The sequence below is a fragment of the Drosophila simulans genome, chromosome 2L, assembly GCF_016746395.2.
Source record: "Drosophila simulans strain w501 chromosome 2L, Prin_Dsim_3.1, whole genome shotgun sequence".
NCBI classification, from domain to species: Eukaryota; Metazoa; Arthropoda; class Insecta; order Diptera; family Drosophilidae; genus Drosophila; species Drosophila simulans.
Window position 1 is genome coordinate 10,275,283 of NC_052520.2, and position 18,409 is coordinate 10,293,691.

The 18,409-nt window shown below is 43.4% G+C and overlaps 6 protein-coding genes across 7 annotated transcripts; 3 read left to right on the plus strand and 3 right to left on the minus strand.

Moving 5' to 3' along the window:
* Positions 1 to 26: 26 nt before the first annotated feature.
* Positions 27 to 6,001, minus strand: LOC6731801 (inactive rhomboid protein 1). The gene is made up of 7 exons (XM_016178483.3): positions 5,641 to 6,001; positions 2,012 to 4,910; positions 1,574 to 1,915; positions 1,259 to 1,513; positions 932 to 1,189; positions 585 to 869; positions 27 to 459 (listed from the first exon to the last, which is right to left on the minus strand). Exons 2-7 carry the CDS (start codon positions 4,883 to 4,885, stop codon positions 181 to 183), a joined length of 4,293 nt encoding a protein of 1,430 aa, XP_016024484.1. The 5' UTR covers positions 4,886 to 4,910; positions 5,641 to 6,001; the 3' UTR covers positions 27 to 180.
* A 130-nt stretch (positions 6,002 to 6,131) lies between these two features.
* Positions 6,132 to 7,751, minus strand: LOC6731802 (dolichyl-diphosphooligosaccharide--protein glycosyltransferase subunit 1). Its single transcript, XM_016178482.3, has 2 exons — positions 7,111 to 7,751; positions 6,132 to 7,051 (listed from the first exon to the last, which is right to left on the minus strand). Exons 1-2 carry the CDS (start codon positions 7,694 to 7,696, stop codon positions 6,261 to 6,263), a joined length of 1,377 nt encoding a protein of 458 aa, XP_016024486.1. The 5' UTR covers positions 7,697 to 7,751; the 3' UTR covers positions 6,132 to 6,260.
* Positions 7,752 to 8,404: 653 nt separating this feature from the next.
* On the plus strand, positions 8,405 to 11,869 carry LOC6731803. Of its 2 annotated transcripts, none has more exons than XM_016179914.3 (7): positions 8,405 to 8,530; positions 9,223 to 9,363; positions 9,761 to 9,906; positions 9,975 to 10,185; positions 10,251 to 10,362; positions 10,455 to 10,828; positions 10,884 to 11,869. In XM_016179914.3, exons 2-7 carry the CDS (start codon positions 9,297 to 9,299, stop codon positions 11,129 to 11,131), a joined length of 1,158 nt encoding a protein of 385 aa, XP_016024488.1. In that variant the 5' UTR covers positions 8,405 to 8,530; positions 9,223 to 9,296; the 3' UTR covers positions 11,132 to 11,869. The 2 variants fall into 2 exon arrangements, with proteins under 2 accessions (XP_016024488.1, XP_016024487.1); XM_016179913.3 differs by having other exon boundaries at positions 8,455 to 8,855.
* Positions 11,870 to 12,045: 176 nt separating this feature from the next.
* On the plus strand, positions 12,046 to 14,416 carry LOC6731804 (probable dolichyl pyrophosphate Man9GlcNAc2 alpha-1,3-glucosyltransferase). Its single transcript, XM_016179917.3, has 4 exons — positions 12,046 to 12,774; positions 12,872 to 13,069; positions 13,121 to 13,280; positions 13,335 to 14,416. The coding sequence occupies exons 1-4, from the start codon at positions 12,110 to 12,112 to the stop codon at positions 13,737 to 13,739; spliced, it is 1,428 nt and encodes a 475-aa protein (XP_016024491.1). The 5' UTR covers positions 12,046 to 12,109; the 3' UTR covers positions 13,740 to 14,416.
* Positions 14,290 to 16,736, plus strand: LOC6731805 (leucine-rich repeat-containing protein 15). Its single transcript, XM_002078904.4, has 6 exons — positions 14,290 to 14,415; positions 15,110 to 15,649; positions 15,706 to 15,893; positions 15,948 to 16,042; positions 16,098 to 16,210; positions 16,269 to 16,736. The coding sequence occupies exons 1-6, from the start codon at positions 14,302 to 14,304 to the stop codon at positions 16,698 to 16,700; spliced, it is 1,482 nt and encodes a 493-aa protein (XP_002078940.1). The 5' UTR covers positions 14,290 to 14,301; the 3' UTR covers positions 16,701 to 16,736.
* A 41-nt stretch (positions 16,737 to 16,777) lies between these two features.
* On the minus strand, positions 16,778 to 18,344 carry LOC6731806 (cyclin-dependent kinase 1). Its single transcript, XM_016178481.3, has 3 exons — positions 18,101 to 18,344; positions 17,204 to 17,707; positions 16,778 to 17,146 (listed from the first exon to the last, which is right to left on the minus strand). Exons 1-3 carry the CDS (start codon positions 18,247 to 18,249, stop codon positions 16,906 to 16,908), a joined length of 894 nt encoding a protein of 297 aa, XP_016024492.1. The 5' UTR covers positions 18,250 to 18,344; the 3' UTR covers positions 16,778 to 16,905.
* Between the last annotated feature and the right edge of the window lie 65 nt (positions 18,345 to 18,409).

Here is an 18,409-nt window from a genome sequence, read left to right on the forward strand (position 1 = left end):
ATGTAGAAAATGCAGAATGCAAACACTTTAATACTAATTATTCTTTATTCATTTGAAGTTCGGATTATACATACATAAATAGACATTTAATGCGTTATTCATATAATTGTTATCTATTTGTGCACTCAAACTTGTCAAATTGTTGTTTGTCATGAATTGAATCGATTAATATGTAAAATATTAAAGGACGTTAAATTCAGTATTGTTATTGATGTAACCTAAATATTTCTGTTTATTCTCGGAGTGCACCGATGTTAATTCAGTCATAAGATTAGAGTGGTTGTTCTTGTTCGAGAATCTAATGGGTGAAGTGAACACTTGCTTAAGCTTTGATATATTTCCAATACTCTTTTTAATCCGATCACTATAGTTCGAAAGGTGATTAAACGAACGACTATACTCTACTTCCTGCCATTGTTGGGCGCTCGTTTTCCGCGGCGCAGCGGGATACAAAATGTGCTGAAAGTATAAAGTAAAAATCAATTTTAGTAACTTAATATATATCTATATATGCGACCAAAGATGACAGATTGGAAACCAGTTCCAAGTGCTGTAATATTTGGCATTATCCGTTGAAAACCCACCGAAACGAGCGCTTTCTCGGTGAAGGTCACGCTCTTCCTTATGATGTCGTCCGAGTGATGATGGTAGTAGTACTGCGAGTTCTGCGTCTGCGAGTATCGCGTGTTGCTGCTCACAACATCGACGCCATGGTGATCGGCATTGGTGAAGTTGTCGTATCCATTGCTGTTGCTGAACATATCTACAAAGCTAATGGAGTGGAATTCGCTGGGGTGGATGTAAAAGGTGACAATCATGGCGGTGTACACGACAACGTGGAACAGAACGCATGTCCAAATAAGATTGATCTGAAAATGAAGCGCATGCATTAAAACTTGAGTGCATAATAGCTAAACCGTCTAGCTATTACCTTCTTCTTGCGTCCGTACTTGGAGAAGGTGGTGAATGGCACTAGGGACATGGTTAAAAGGCAGCCACAAATCACTCCAGCCAGCAGGCCCAGGAAGTTGAGCTGGTAAGGCAGTGTTCCGATTCCGACCAACACGCTGCACAGGAGCAGCAGCTTGAAGAGCGCGATGTGCGGCTTGTGCAGATACTTCCAGTGCATCCAGACCAGCAGGGCGATCAGAGAGGCCACCACGCCACTCAGCGATGCAGAGGGTCCAACCTGTAAATGAGTATCAAATACAAGTGATTACATATTCGTAATAACTAATTGGACAGAAGTTTCATGTACCTCTGGCCGATGTGGCACCAGTATGGCGCTGGTTAGATTTCCGGCAAAACCCGACATTATATAAACGATGGCCGTGCGCACGGTTCCGATCAGCCGCTCCAGATCGGCCAGGAAGAGGTGTTGGAATATTAGGGTGATGGCCAGATGCAAAATGCCGGCGTGCATGCAGAGCGAAGTGAGCAATCGGTATAGCTGATCCGGGGTCTCAACGGAGATGAACGGGAACATTCCGCACACATTGTTCAGGCACGATATCTAAGGAATTGGGTGGAATATAAATCAATGACTATATATCACCCATATTGATTGTGTTACCTGAGAGCACAGGGATGCTTCCTCATGGAAATAGCCCTTGATGAAGTCGCAATACTCCCTGGTGGTTATCCGGCACTCGCCATATAAGCCCGTGCAGCACGGATGGCCAATCACCTCGCACACCATGTGCTCCGAGGTGTGATCCTTGTAGCGATATCGCTGCGTAAACGAGTTGGTTTTCCGGCAGATCGGCCATTTGGTTATGTCGTCGGGCCACTCGTACGGCGCTATCGATGCTGGGGCATCGCAAAACTTGGGATCCAGTCCGCAAACGGAACCGGAGATCCTTCCACCCGGTCCGGACTCGCTGGGCGACCATTTCTTCCATGTGGATATCGATTTCTGGGTATGATCAATGAGAAATGATTACATTTTTAGAGAAGTCTTAAACTTAGCACCCTAAAAAGTTATCTACGAGTAGATTTAATGATCACTCACCGTTGGGTAGAGTCCTCGTATGGAGCACTCCGCCTGGGAGCTCTGGACACAGCCGGAGTCATCATTGCGAATGCAACAAGCCGTTTCCCTCTCATGTCGCCTCGTCTTGGTTACTACCTCGGTGATCTTGATGTCCCTTCTCATGCAGGCAGCGAACTTGGCGCCCATGTGGACCAGATCAATATTGCGCGGTCCAATCCAGAGGTTCCGCTGCTCCACATGCTGCACCGTCTGTAAACTGAGGCTGGTCACCAGCACCTGGCCCGTCTTCTGCTCCGATCCGATGCCGATGGGTGCGATGCCGTAGCAGATGATGGACAGGATGAGCACCACCACCTGCACCGTGTTGATCCAGTAGGTGAAGAAGGGTCGATGATCAGTGCGATCATCGAGGTCGTTCACCGAGAAGTACTTGATGCACCGCAACGGCGGACGACGGGAGTTCTCGAGGACTCCGTCGAGCAGCTGGGCGGTTATCCGATTGCCCCGATTGCAGGTGGATGTGGTCGAGTGGGAGCTCCGCATGGCGGGCTGCATTTGGCTGGAAACCGAGCTGCAGAGCGGTATATGGGCAGCACCAGGCTGATGCGAGGACTGATCCCCGGTTAGATTGATATCACTGGTGGCATTACCGCCACTATTCAGCGCAGAGGTTCTCCAGCCGTTCTGCTGCCGTTCCGCCATGTAGACACTAACGCCCACGCCCGATGGATCCGCACATGGTCGTGGTTTGGCCGTCTGTCTGCCAATCTCGGAGCTCTCGTCGTTCACCGCAGAGGTGGTGATCTCGCAGGGACTGTCGAAGAACACCTCATCGTCTATGATGGCCTCCAGGCCATCCGTCAAGCAGCCGTCCGCATCCGTCTGCTGATTGCTGTGCGATTGCACGTGGATGGGTGCAAAGCTGCGGGACCATTGCCACGGACAACGCACCCTATGCATCTGAATGGGCCGCCGCTTATTGAACATGTGCACCAGGTAACTGACCATGGCCACGAACATATAGCCCACCGATGCCTTGCGCTCCACGAACTCGCCGGCCAGGAAATCCCGATTGGTGTAGCACTTCTGCCGCCTGTTGTCGCCCGACATCGACATGTCCATGCCAATGGCATCCTGAACGGGCAGGATGTCCGGTCGATCGGGTGCATAGCCATTGCCATTGGCACCGTTGCTCTGACCCGCATCCTCGTTGCCTCCGCCGATGGCCTGTTGCATGTGGTACTCCAGTTCGGTGTCGAACATGCCGAAGCAGCGGATCGCCAGGCGGCGATGACGTCCTTGCCACAGGGCACAGTCCGCCGCCTCCGTGCTGGGCTCCACGCCGAAGAACTGCGAGGTGGTGCGCCTCATGTACATGCCAATGCGTTTCTTGCAGGACAAGTGATGGTTCTGCGGCTGGGGCAGCACCTGCAGCGACTGGTGCTGCTGCGTCTGATGGTGGATGTGCTGCAGCCGTGGATTGCTGGCCATCTGGCTGCGGTACAGCTGGTGCTGATTGGATCCGGGCGGCACAGCCATGTTGCCACCGCCCTCGAGGCGCTTCGCCTGCACGGACACCATGCTGGACTCCAGACTCTGACTGGGCATCTGCTCATTCAGGCCGCTCATCACTGGCATGGCCATCGGCACCGGCAGCGATATGGGAACCGGACTAATCGGACCCGTCGTCTGTGTGGTCTGATGAACTCCTGTGGTGCGGCGCACCGTATTGCAGTGCAGGCAAGTACCCGATGGATTCTCGGCTTCTATCTGAGCCATGGAACCGCCACCGGGTGGCACCACAATCACTGAATCGCTGTCATCGCCCCTGTGGTTACCCGATCTTGCGGAGCTGGTGGCCGTCATGATGGGCGAACAGGAGCTGGCCGCCGAGAATACCATCGACATGCTGGTGGATGGAGCCGGCGAGGGCGATGTGCAGGCCGGCGAGCAGCTGGCGTACGTCTGCGATGTGCGACTGAGGCTGCCGTGCGAGGCTTCACTGTGGCAGCACTTGGAGCGATAGTTGTACGGCATGTTGGCGTACTGCGATTGCATCGCGGATGCAGATGTGCTTGCAGACGATGCCACAGCGGCAGCTGGCGTCGGCAGATTGCCCGCCGGCGAGGAGGAGATGCTCAGATCCGAGTAGAGCTCCATGGCTGGGGGCGGGGTGGGTACGTACCTCTTCACCGGCGTGTGCACCGTGGATCCCAGGTAGGCATTGTAGTTCTCGCACTGTGCGAGTGGCAAGGGAACATTGGAAGGCAGTAGGAGACGCGTAGCGGACACCGAGGGCACTGCCGATGGCATACCGCCCATGTTGTCCATCAGTTTCGACTGCGGAGTTGACTGCGATTCGCGGTAGCGCTCCAAACGATATCTCGAATTTGGCGAAACGCCACGCTGGTGGTAATTTGTACCGTTAGCCGCCATTCCGTTTCCACTCATTCCGCTTCCGACCATTCCATTCCCAGCCATTCCGTGCTTCTGCATGACGGAAGTATCCGGCTTGGCGGACCCAACGCTGCACGACTGCGACGGCAGCTGATTGGCCACACAGGTGGCAAAGCAGTCGCTGTTCGGAGCCGGAGAGGGCGGTGGCACGCCCCTATTGGCATCGTCGTACTTCTCCAGCGGCGACAGCTTCAGCTTGCCGCCATGTGGCGGGAAGTTCTCGCCGTTGGGAGCGCGAAAACGGCCCGACGACAGGCTGCAGTACATCACATCGCACTCGTTGGACTCCAACGCCAGTTGCAGCTGGTTCTGAAAGTTGATGGACTTCCTGCGGGTGGAGCTCATGCTGCCGCGCATCGAGGCGTGGACACTGTCGGGATTGCCCTTCTCATTCCGTCTGTTGTTGTGCCCCAGGTCACTTCCATTCGAACTCATAGTCGCAGCAGTGATCTATTCCGATCTGGAAGAGATGTTAATATTCATCTTTAAATGGGTAGGTTACTCCACTACTGATTACTTTTTGAATCTCTAACAATTACTAACGTCTAAGAAGTTCTTATTAAAAGAATTTTAAAGAACTTCACATTCGTCGGTATAATTAAAGTCTACATGACCCAATTGCATCTTAAAGCTAACCTTAATCGTCTAAATGGGAATTAAGCGATTTTTTAGTTAGTTAAAAAATATATTTTGTTAATTGTTAGATATTTTAATTGTATGTATATTTGATAATTGGGCCATTTCCTTCCTTATTTCTGAAAGTAAATTTTTAAAGTTAATACTTATTTAGTTTACTTATTAATCTTTTATTGTTTTTTCATATATTTTTTTTTATAAACTTTTAGAGAAATGAAAGTAGGTTCACTTCTTTAAAGTTTTCGTTTATCCGCCAAATCTCTATTTGGGATACAAGCATTAAAAAAAAGGGCCAAGGGCGCACATGAGTAATCTGAAATACTTGTGCTGCCTTCAAAACTGGATGTTCTATTTCGAACATTAAAGATGGCTACTGTTGAGATTTTCATATATGTATCATATATAGTTCGTATATCATATTATTAAACATTATTTCCGGTATGAGCAGAAAAAATATGTACTGAGATTGGTATACATAATAATATTCAGACTGTTAAAATGTGTTTAAAAACATGCATTACTAACATATATGAAAGCAAACACTTTGAACTCACTTTGGCAGGTTCGATGGAATTAGTTTTATAAATGCATTTCACTGATTTTTCACTTCATCTTTATTTTTGTTAAGCCTGTTTACAGACCGAAAATTGCTATATCGATTTTCCACACACGCCTTCATAACAAAAAGTACAAAAGCACATTGTCAAATTGTTTTCAATTTCGGCTAAATGGCCTTTTTGATTTGTATTGTATTGTTTATCACTTAAATTACTAATTTTTCACATTGATTAATGCATTTTTTCTAACAATTTTATAACCACTAATGCATATGTACACAGCACACTCGTCGAAAAAGTTCAAACCACTCGGAAATAATTTTCGCCTTTTCGCGCGCATGTGCGAAATTCGTCGTTCGAGATGACAGAAAATATCCTGCCGCCGAATTTGGGCATATGTGCACTTTGTTGTTTTAAAAATGAATGCTACAGTTTTGAAAATTTATTTCATTTTTATAGTATCAAAATAAACATGACCTTTTTACGAATATTTTCACGCCATCAAGTGCAAGCTTTTATTTATTTTCATTTGTTATTTGCAAAATAGTAATGTTGTTTCATTTTGATCCTTTACAAGATGATGAGTGACTAAATTTAGTGGAAATCTAAAGATTTACTTATTCCTTATGCGCATGGGATGTGATCGAAAAGTCCAAACGCAAGAAGACGATGGTGAACAAGAAGATGATATAAATAAAGCCGCTGACCAGCAGGGGTTCCTGCAGCATGGACGTCTTCGAGAAGCTGTAGTGCAGCGTGAAGTCCGAAATGTGGCTTTCGACCAAATTGGACTTGGAGAACGAGACCACCGGGCGACCAATGGTGTCCAGATAGGTGTGCACCAGCTCATTGGGCAATCGGCTGATGGAGTAAGGCGTGGACAGCTTAATGTCACTGGATCCCTCGGGCAGAATGATCTTGATGGTCGCCTCATCGATGGCCATGTTGTCGTAGATGTGATCGATGAGGTGCATCTTCAGCTGGTACTTGTTGCCATCGTTGAACATGTACTCGTACGAGGGCACATTGTAGCCCAGAGTGTACTGTGTTTTCCAGCCGCCAAAGAGCGGGAAGCGCGGACGCAGCTCCAGCTCGATGAAGTCGCGCACGGCGTTCATGTTGGAGGTGGAAATGTTGCCATTGGTGTCGCGGTAATAGACACCAGATGCGGATGCCGGCAGGTAGGTCTTGTACGACTTCAGCGCCGCCAGTCCGGAGCGTCCTTCCTTCTGGAAATCATAGCGCGAGAACGAGCCCTTCAGCTTGGCCCCGGTGTGCGTCATCTGAATGGACTCCTGGACGGCAATGTTGCCCCAATGCGATATCTCCAGCGTGCGCTCCAGCGAATTAACGGTGACGAATGGTGCGGAGTTCTCATAGTGGATGACCAGTGGTTCCTGGCTGAAGGCTGCACGAATTGAAAGCGTTATAGCAGGCGGTTTCAGCTAGGCAGCTATTACTACTCACCCTCTGCGTTTTCGTAGGGTCCCAGGGTGATCTTGTTGGAGGACACCGAGAAGGGTTTGACCTGGGTGTGCGACAAGATGTTCGAGGAGCTGAGCTTGACATTGGTCTTCTGGCTGGTGGTCTTGTACTTGGAATAGAGGTGCAAATTGCCCGTATATCTCACGAACTGCTTGTCGTTCTGCCGTATCTCCTCCGGATGTGGGCGGATGCCCTTGGAGGCCACGGTCTCGACGACGAACGTCTGCTTGGCGGCGGCCCTGGGGAAGGTTAACGTGAAGCTCTGCTCCCCCTTCACGGGCTCATTCCGCTTGAATGGCACACTCTTGTCGCTGGCATCTTTTACGGCAATGTACGCCAAACTGGGCTCCGATGTGAAAAACACGTATTCCACAATCGGCTTGCCGGCCGAATCTTCCGCCGAGATCTTGGTCGTGGTCTTGACCAGTTGCGATGTTAGGTCCAGCGTTCGCTCCACATTTGTGTTCACTATTTCCCCGTTAGCAGTGGCCAGGCAGAGGAGTGCCCCAAGCGCCAGATAAATAACAAAATTCGTAGCCATCCTCGCCTCAAATTTGGACACGTACATTGGAAAATCTCAAAGCGTTAGGGCATATTTAGGACCATTCAGCCGGCAAAGCGGCTCAGTGTGGCCGTGTCACGCATTCGTACTTTTACCAGCCACTGAGTAGAATCATACGGGGTATTCCATAAATAATTTATTTTTTATTTTCATAACATAACAAAAGAAATGTATAAAGAGCAGTAACCAAAATAATAGCACTTCTGAATAAAGGTTGTTTTTCATCAATTTAAGCACAAAATATATAATAATAATTTATAAAATATTGATATATTTTAAGTTCTGCATGCATGTTTTATAGCGTACATAATTTTTAATTCATAATTCTTGTGTTTTAACTATTCTTATTGTTATAGTACATTATATTAATATATTATCTTGTTAGCGAATCATTTAACAAGTACTGACCTAACCTAACTTTTGGCTGATAGCAGTCAGCTGACTGGGCGCCATTGCAATCGATTGGCAGCAGAATAAAACTAATTTTGGAAAGCACTCCCCCTAAAGTTCGAAATCTATTACCCATAGAACAAGAATACACGCCGTTGTTACGCCACTTTTGTGCGACTCATGCGATTCGCCATGCCATTCATTATGCCGCCCAGCAGTAAATATGAATAATATTAAATAATTCCTGTCATCATCCCTTCGATTGGCGAGTCGAGTTGGCTTAAGCACGCATATGCAATGCAATCCGGAGAGAAGAGACCCCACATAATGCGATTGCGTGAGTTATACGGATGGGGCTTTTTGCCGACTTCAATTTAGTCGACGATTGGCACTTCGAAAACGAAGTTGTATTCGCCGGGGTGTGAACTGCGGACTCTTGGCTCCAACCAAGTAAATTCGAATCCAGAATTGTGCCATTTTCTCTAAACACACACGCACGCACATACACAAACCCGCACACACACACACACAGAGAGGCCGCGTGTGTGAAAATATAACGAAAATGCAGTGAGAAATCTGCACTTCTGACGGTCAATACATACAATTTATACATCTTTCACCTGTGTATCTGTATCTGTATTCTCGAAAATATGTAGCTATGAAATAGTCATACGAATGCTTTATGATTGCATAAACAATTAGAGGCGAAATGTGTATGTACGCGTAAGGATTTGCCGAGCAGTCAGTGCAAAAAGAGCAGGAAAACGCGAAAAAAGTGAGTTTTCCTCCATCAATTTCTGTGTATGCATTTCCTCCAAAATATATACATATATGCATATATATTTGAATCCGTGACATGTGTTTTTTTGTGTGCATAAAATATTAGTGCATGTGTCTACATAAAGAGAAAATTGAATTCCTCCACTTAAGTCAAGATTATCCCCAAAAAAAAAAACATGATACAAGTTTCAAGTTGTTTGCGTGACCCATACATATAAATATCTTGTATCTGCGAGATACAAAACATACATACATACTCCACGGATATAGGTGCATCGTTATTGCCACAAATATTTTTAGAAATACACATTGGACATACATACATAAATACAAATGTACTCATCAACTGAAGTTCGTTGCAGGAGGAAAATGTTGCTGCGGGTATAAAGTCGAATTGGAAAAGTATACGATCCGCGGAGCCTCGAATTTGGAAATAATGGAACCGAAAAGATGGCACTTGCATTTATCATGTTTTTTGCTACTCCTTAGTTCAACTTTTTCTGGTAAGCAAAGGTCGCCAACTTTATGAATCGTTAAACGATTTTTATCACTTTTGCGCTACGTTGTATGCTATAAATTGGAAGCGAAAAACTTCGATTGCGTTTTTACTTTATTTTGATTGCTTTTGAAGGTAAATAAATAAAATATTAAATACCAATAGAAATTAGGGAACGAATAATTTCATTTCTATGACAAAGTAATTAAAAGTAAAACGAAAGCTATGAAAAATACTTATTGAAGGCAGAGTTTACATTTTTAAGTTTCATTTTTACATTTTTAAGTTTTTTTACATTTCACCGCAAATTACTTTGGATTCATTCATTTCATGTGATTTTGACTAATTTATATTAAGATATAACTTCTTAACTTTGTTTAATATTCATTCAACAACCATTTCAGATGTCGGGAAGATCACGTCGTCTCAAAATCATTTTGGTAACACTTTACAAAGTCAATTTAATACGAAGAACAATACTCGAGTTATTGCACAAAAGGGAGGACTTGCCATTCTGCCCTGTGTGGTCAAAGTTAACTCCCCAGCCACGGTAAGATATAAAGTTTTCTAATAACTTAAAAATTGATTCCAATACTTAGACCTTTTGCAACATTTCAGGTTTCCTGGATACGTAGAAAGGACTTCCAGCTCCTGACAGTGGGCCTATCCACCCACAGTAGTGACAAGCGATTCTTGGTGGAGCACACGCGGCACATGGGCCACTGGTCCCTGAGAATTAAGGCAGTTCGGGAGGAAGATCGCGGTTTTTACGAGTGTCAATTGTCTATTTATCCAACTCAGTCAATAGTTATAGAATTAAAGATTGTCGGTAAGTGAACTGAACTTCTTTGCGAAGTTCAAAACTTAACGTGATTGAATCTTTTCGTTTTATAGAAGCGGTAGCTGAGATTTCTAGTGCACCGGAATTGCATATTGATGAGACTTCTACTCTGCGACTCGAATGCAAACTGAAGCGAGCTACCGAGAATCCTGCATTTGTTTTTTGGTATGAAAAATAATATAAGTTAGATTTGCTCAAATATATTATTATTCTACACATAATACCCAACTAAATCGAATTAAATTTCTTCAATTCAGGTACCATGATAGTAAAATGATCAATTACGACTCACAAGGCGGCTTCGTTGTGACATCGATTGGTCAGAGCAATCCGCAGAGTGGACAGTTTTTCCGGAGTTCGCCGGCGAACAAATCGCGCCCCACCATGCCCATGGAGTCCAGCAATGGGGTGCTCAACAGCCTGCTGGGCAGCTCGGATGGCTTCAAGACACCGGCCGCCAATGTGCCCTCCTCCACGCCCTATATGATGCAACAGCATCAGTCCGCCTATCTCCTGAATCCCTCTGTCAGTGTGCTCACTGTGAAGCAAGTCAATTTCCGTCATGCCGGCAACTACACATGTGCTCCATCAAATGCCCGTCCTGCCAGCATTACAGTGCATGTTCTAAGGGGTAAGACCGCCGGTCGATACTTAAATATATGTCATACTCATTGTAATTATAATAGGTGAGAAAACGGCGGCCATGCAGCACGCCAATCGGAGCATTTTGGATACGGAGACCAACGGCAACGGCACCTTCGGATTGATCACATTGGGTGGACTGAATGGAACCAGCGGCGTAACTCTGGCCGGGGGAATCCTCTACTTCTCTGGGCTGTTCCTGCTGATGGGCGCGGTGGTATTCGAGCGATTCTCGTTGGCGGCAACTCACAAGGTATTCGTAGCATTTATAATAGTCACTATGCATAGCTGAAACTTATAACCGATGTTATTTGGAATGGAGCAACTTCAATCATTCGAGGATATTATATTTGAGGATATTTGTTTTAAAATAGAAGATTGTAAATAGATCATTGACATACCATATTGAGATGCCGGCGTGGGCATTGTAAGACATTTAAAGTAATCTAAGAATAAACTGTAAATAGACTTCCATTACATGCAATGTATTGAATTGAGAAATAAGATGAGAATTCACGAACTTGTTACCACAAAACTTATAAAATGCATACCTATGCCAATAAGTCGTGGGGGATTGAAAACCGCATATTTTGATGGTTCATAGTGGTACGTAAGATAAAATGTATGCTTAGATGTTCATATTTATTGACTGGTACTGGTACTGACATTTTAATGTTACAAACAATGGAATTAGCGTAAAATGATAATGATAAAGCCATACAGATTTGTTACCTAATAACTCGGAAAATTTGATCGTCACCTTTAAACTGTTATTCTGCTCAGTGTTCGATATTTAGTATATAGATTGATTTATGTAAGCACCTTTAGAAGTATGCTAATTCATATACTGTATGTACAACTGTAAATAAATATTACTTCCGTGAGCGTTTTCAAAAGCGCTGTCTTCAATCCAAAATGGGCAGAAGTGCCAGTTTCGTTTTGTTTACCCTCGAATACGGAGTGCAAAACGACTTTTAAATTTTGTTGCCGACATAAGAACGTTTTAAATAAACAGATCAATTTTAAGAAACCCGCTTCTGGTGAAGTTATTTGCTCTTCAGTTGGGTGGTACACATTTAAAAAATGAATACGAAAATGTTATGAATATTTTTGAACTCATTTTCAAATGTAAGACCCCCTTCCGATTTCTGTTCCACATACCGCAGTTCCTTGAGGTGCAATCTTAGCTTGTCGTTGTATTTGACACAAGTTATCGATAATTCTACACAGCTGAGCTACCATCGCTGAAAAATGTTGGCAAAACAAAAAGATGAGATCCGAAATTTTGGCAAGCGCCTTTTTGGGCCTGGCGGTTAGGTCGATTATCTCGCTGTACTCCTACTCCGGTTTCGATTCCCCGCCGATGCATGGCGACTACGAGGCCCAGCGCCACTGGCAAGAGATCACGGTCAACCTGGCAGTGGGCGAATGGTACACAAACAGCTCCAACAACGATCTTCAGTACTGGGGCCTGGATTATCCGCCTCTGACGGCCTACCACAGCTATTTGGTGGGTCGCATAGGTGCATCCATTGACCCCCGCTTCGTCGAGCTGCACAATAGCAGGGGATTCGAGTCGAAGGAGCACAAACGCTTCATGCGCGCAACAGTTGTGTCTGCTGACGTGCTCATCTATTTGCCGGCAATATTGTTGCTGGCCTATTCCCTAGATAAAACCTTTCCAAGCGATGATAAATTGTTTCTATTCACGCTGGTGGCCGCGTATCCGGGACAAACACTCATCGACAATGGACACTTTCAGTATAATAATATATCACTGGGCTTTGCCGCCGTGGCAATTGCCGCAATCTTGCGAAGAAGATTCTACGCGGCTGCATTTTTCTTCACTTTAGCCCTCAACTATAAGCAAATGGAGCTGTATCACAGCCTGCCATTCTTTGCGTTTCTTCTGGGAGAATGTGTTAGCCAAAAAAGGTGGGTACTCGCGATTTAAAACACCTTTAAATAGCAAGTCAGTTAAAGAACCCTCGATACTAAATCTAAACTCATCTATTTTTCTCTTCAACCACAGCTTTGGTTCTTTTGTCGCTCAACTCTCACGGATAGCAGCTGTTGTCCTAACCACATTTGCTATTTTATGGCTCCCCTGGTTGGGATCTCTGCAGGCCGCACTTCAAGTACTCCATCGCCTGTTTCCTGTCGCCCGAGGAGTTTTCGAGGACAAGGTGGCCAATGTTTGGTGTGCCGTCAACGTAGTTTGGAAATTAAAGTAAGCCAGTTAAATCAAATTGGATACAATTGTTAATGCAACAAATTGCAGGAAGCATATCAGCAATGACCAAATGGCCCTTGTGTGCATTGCATGCACGTTAATTGCATCTTTGCCAACAAATGTACTACTCTTTCGAAGGCGAACTAATGTCGGATTTCTACTAGCGCTCTTCAACACGAGCCTGGCTTTCTTCTTGTTTTCATTTCAAGTAAAAACATTTAACTTTAAAGCGAGTTCTGTATTAAAACTTATATATTTATAGGTGCACGAGAAGACCATTTTGCTGGCTGCTTTACCAGCGCTTTTCCTACTTAAGTGCTGGCCCAACGAAATGATTTTATTTCTGGAAGTTACCGTGTTCAGCATGTTGCCTCTTCTAGCAAGAGATGAATTGCTGGTGCCCGCCGTAGTGGCCACTGTGGCTTTTCATTTGATATTCAAATGTTTTGATTCAAAGTCGAAGCTCAGCAACGAATATCCACTGAAGTACATTGCACCTATATCGCACATTCTGATGATCAGTATTGTGCTTGCTTCTCTGACCGTTCCGGCACCTACAAAGTATCCTGATCTATGGCCTCTTATTATTTCGGTTACCAGCTGTGGACACTTCTTGTTGTTCTTCCTGTGGGGAAATGTTCAACAATTTAGCAGCAAGTTAAGTTAGTTTCTAAGATAAGCATTCCATTACAATATCTACAACATAAGCCAAAGAAATGTTTATAAGACCTTTATCGAGTTTTGTTTTATTTTGTGCCAATTATGTTTCATTTAAGCAGTTAATTCAAGGTGAAATAATGAGGTATTTGGGTATAAATGGACTTAGTCACTTCCAATACTCGTATAGCGCTTCTCTCGTCGTATCTTATCATGGATTTAATCAGCCTACAGTGCCTACACTATGCACAAAAGGTGCTAGTGTCGATAAAAATTAAAATAATTCAGAATTAATATTGTAAAAAGATTCACTAGCTTAAAATATGTGAATTTTGGTTTTAATGTTATTGAATTTAATTTTTAACGCATTGCGAAAGTCGATCGAATGACCCACAAAAGCGACTCTTTTGTTGGATAGTGTTATCAATGCTTTGTAAGAGATAAGATAAAAACTCGTGAAATATTAGGTGAATAATATGTGGGGTTTTGTCCACTTGTTAGTCATGAACATTTAATCGATCGGTGAACACGCCTTAAGTTCAATTTTAGTTTGCAAAAGAAGTTGTAGAACAATGAATTTAATAAAATCAGCTACATTAGCTGCAGCGATTTTTTGTATCGTTTTAAGCCAAGTTTCTGGCCAGACAAAAGATGAAACCACAACAATCAAGCCAGAAACGCCAAAGGTAGCACATAAAATGTATTCCCCACAAAATTCTGTTGAATAATTAATAACTAAGCTAAATGGTGCTAAAATCAATTCAATTCCAAGGAAATGCTGGAAACGTGTAATTTTCTGAAATTAGTCTGGGTGTGCGTATCACGAATGCAATTGTAAAGCTGGCTAATAATAACTCTATAATAGAGCCGATAAGATTACCAATGGAAGTGATATATATAGTTAGATTTCAGAGATTTTGTGCAACTGAACTGAAAAAATATGTGCATTACTTTTGTAAATTAGTGAACAGATTGTGTTAAATTCCATATAAATTATAAACCATACAGGGCAAGTAATATTTGTGAAAGTAATACAACAGACGAAAAATGGATGACTAAATTATATGTCTTATCCTGGACTATAAAATATCACTATCAATTCGTGATAAGAAAAAGTATTGCAAAGCTGAATCGATAAAGATGACTAAAAGAAAGACCGAAGAATTCACCATAATCTACAAAAAAAATTTAAACAAAAATAACGTGTGCAAAGCGCAAAAAATATTTAATTTCTATGTTAGCCGAAGTTGAAATTAACCATCTAAATATTAACGTTTGATAAAACAGACAAATTAAGACACTAGTTAACATGGCAAAGTTATTTCCAAGAAACATTTAACTATATGGTAGTCATTAGTCATTAATACACCCTACTTGCAGGAAAAAATCAAAGTAATTGATAGCAAATTGTGTAAAAAGTGCGATTGCTATATCGACACCAACTTGCTGGAGTGCTCCGGAAAACTACAGGATTGGTTGTCCGCCGAGGACTGGGAGATTCTGATCAACGGCGATGTTGTGTTCAAAACAATCAGTCTGGAGCACAACAACCTGACCAGCGTGCCAATTCTGCCGAAATACGATGTGGAGAACTTGTACTTGGCTAATAACCAAATCGATTCCATTACCGTGGCAGCTTTTCAGAATTTAACCGAACTAGTCACACTTGATTTGTCGCATAACCGATTGACTTCGAAAGTTATGGTGCCGGATGTTTTTAAAGGTCCCTTCACTATCAACGATTTTGCGTCGTTGGAAAATCTAAAGATTCTCAACTTGGGATACAACGATCTGCATAGCTTGGATGCGGATCTGTTTGAACACATTCCCCACATTGAGGAACTCGTTCTCTGCTCAAATAGGTTTCATGTCATCGATCAACTATCAGAAACAGCCATTTCCGGCTTACAATCGTTGAAGGTACGCGAAATTCATATATTTTATTATAGTTCTACAAACTCCAAAGATCTTTTTAGACCTTGGATGTCTCTTATATGGAAATCGATGACTTGCCGGATACAATTCTACATGGTCCCCGAGATCTTGAGATCCTTATAGCCGCTGGCAATCTGTTTAATCAATTGCCAAAGGCCCTGAAATATGCGACGAACTTGACCAGCCTGGTCCTAAACGAAAATCCCATCGAAAATTTAATTGGCGACAAGTAAGAGTGATTCTAGGATATATGTACAAACCAATACACTTATTTATTTTTCAGTGTATTTCCGCCTTTGACAAAATTGACCCACCTCAGCATGACATTTATGTCCAAGTTGTACAAAATTGGACCAGGAGCATTTAGTGAACTGCAAAGTAAGTTGTGAACCTGCCAACTAATGGCTTTAATCGAACAACCACTTTTCTTTAGGTTTAACCGAACTGATATTGTCCGACAACAAACTGCTAAATGAAATTGATGAGGAGGCTCTATCCAAGAACGTAACTGGTGGCCAGTTCTTGGACTACCCGCCATTGGAAAAGGTAATTCAAGTGCAAAAGCATGTAGAGCTTCAATCAACTAAATAACATAAACTTATAGGTTTACTTGAATAATTGCAACGTGTCGACATTGCCGAAACAACTACTAGTGCGCTGGGATAAACTTAAGGCTCTGGATCTTAGATTCAACCCGTGGAATTGCGACAACTCCAATGACTACTTGATCAACATCTTGATAGATCGAATCAACAAGACCACGCCCGTTCTGGCCAAAGATGTCAAGTGTGGCGGTCCGAACAAGTTAAACGATGTTACGCTGCTCAGAGTGGCGAATGAACATATGATTGAAAGTTCGACGGGTAGTCTTATATGGGTTGGACTCCTGGTTGTCCTGCTTATCGCGGTGCCGACCATCATTGGTGCCTACGTGATGAAGAGGCGCGGCTGCTTTGGCGTCTTTAGACGTCATGACAGCGGTGCTAGCAGTGCTCTCTATAATAGGACTAGTTTCAATGAGGATTTCCATATTTAACTTTCTTTTTGTATAATAAAAGCCTTGAAGCCTTAATATTCTATTAAACGGTTGGTAATTCTGCGTAAATCTGTAAATACATAAATTAAGTAAACGTTTATTGTTTTACACCCTTAGTTTTATTTACGGCTATTTTGCTTTAGATTAGATACCAAGTTCTCTTGTTTTATAATTCTTAGTTAAAGTCAAACGAGAATACCGAACGTTAATTTCGAACTAAGCCCGATTGAAAACCATTGAAATAGGGATGCTCCAAAATGTCCTTGGCGGAAATGCGATGAACCGGATCGTAGATTAACATCTTTTGAATGAGATCAATACCATTCGCATCGAGATTCTTCAACTGGTTGGTCAATTGGTTCGTGGACCAGCAGGGGAACGTGTTCTTATAGTCGGGTAGCGAAGTAACGCCCGGCCAAATGTCTTCGGTAGGTGTTTTCAGAATTCTGCAATCGAAGAGTGTGAGTATCACATGGAATAGAAAGTAAATCACCTGTGTTTACCTAAACATTCTAAATAACTGGTCAATTTCCGAGTCACCCTGGAACAGCGGCTTTCTCGTTGCCATCTCCGCGAATATGCATCCAATGGACCAGATGTCGACGGGACAGGAATACCGGGGTGATCCCAGTAGCACCTCCGGCGCTCTGTACCACAAGGTCACAATCTCGTGCGTATAAATGCGCACCGGAATGCCAAAGGATCGGCCAAGTCCAAAGTCGGCGACTTTTATGAGGCCACTCTTGTCGATTAGTAAGTTCTGCGGCTTAAGATCACGGTGAAGTACTCGCCGACGATGGCAGAACAGAATGGCGCTAGTTATTTGGTACAAATAGCTACGGACCAATTCACTCTCCATGTGCTTATCAACTGGCAGCGAATCCATGTATTTCTTGAGGTCCATCGATAGGAATTCAAAGATCAAGTATATGCGATTCTCCTCCATCAAAACATCCTCCAAACAGACAATGTTTTCATGTTTCAACTCCTTAAGCAACGAAATTTCCCTGTAATGGATATTAAATATTACTACAATGAAGAAAAAGCATGTGATTAAAGCATTTTAAGGCCTAATTATTGAGATATTGGTGTATAAGTTGAACCAGCAAGTATACGCAGGATTCCAATTAATAAACATTAATAGAAAGTATGATGATGTACACATGAGCATAAGTATGCATGTAAGATCGTACATACACACATATGTATGATGAAGCCGTAACATAATTATGCTAGACTTCCACAGTATAAATTAAAAACAATATTGCAAAATCTTTAAACCAACCAATAAGAAGTCAAGGAACATACTTTTATTTAAGCATTTAAACCATTTGAATGGAAAAATCGCGAAAGAATATGAAACATTTTGAGGCTTGGGCGTCCAAGCCGCGGCATTTTACCTGATCGCGGTTGATGGAACGCCTTCGTCGTCGGACTCCAAGCGGATTTTCTTCATTGCCACAATTTGGCCGGTCAGGCGATTGCGACCCTTATACACCACGCCATATGTGCCCTCGCCAATCTTCTCAATTTTCTCGAAATCCTCCATAATTTATTAAGCTATTTATTTGCAAGCCACCGACTTTTAAATTAGCGCGTTTTTGACGTATATGCTGTAGTATTACCAGACAGTTTAAACGATGCTAAGCTAGCTACATTTATTTATTTGGAATGTGGGAAAGAAACTCAATACAATGCGGGCAACTTAT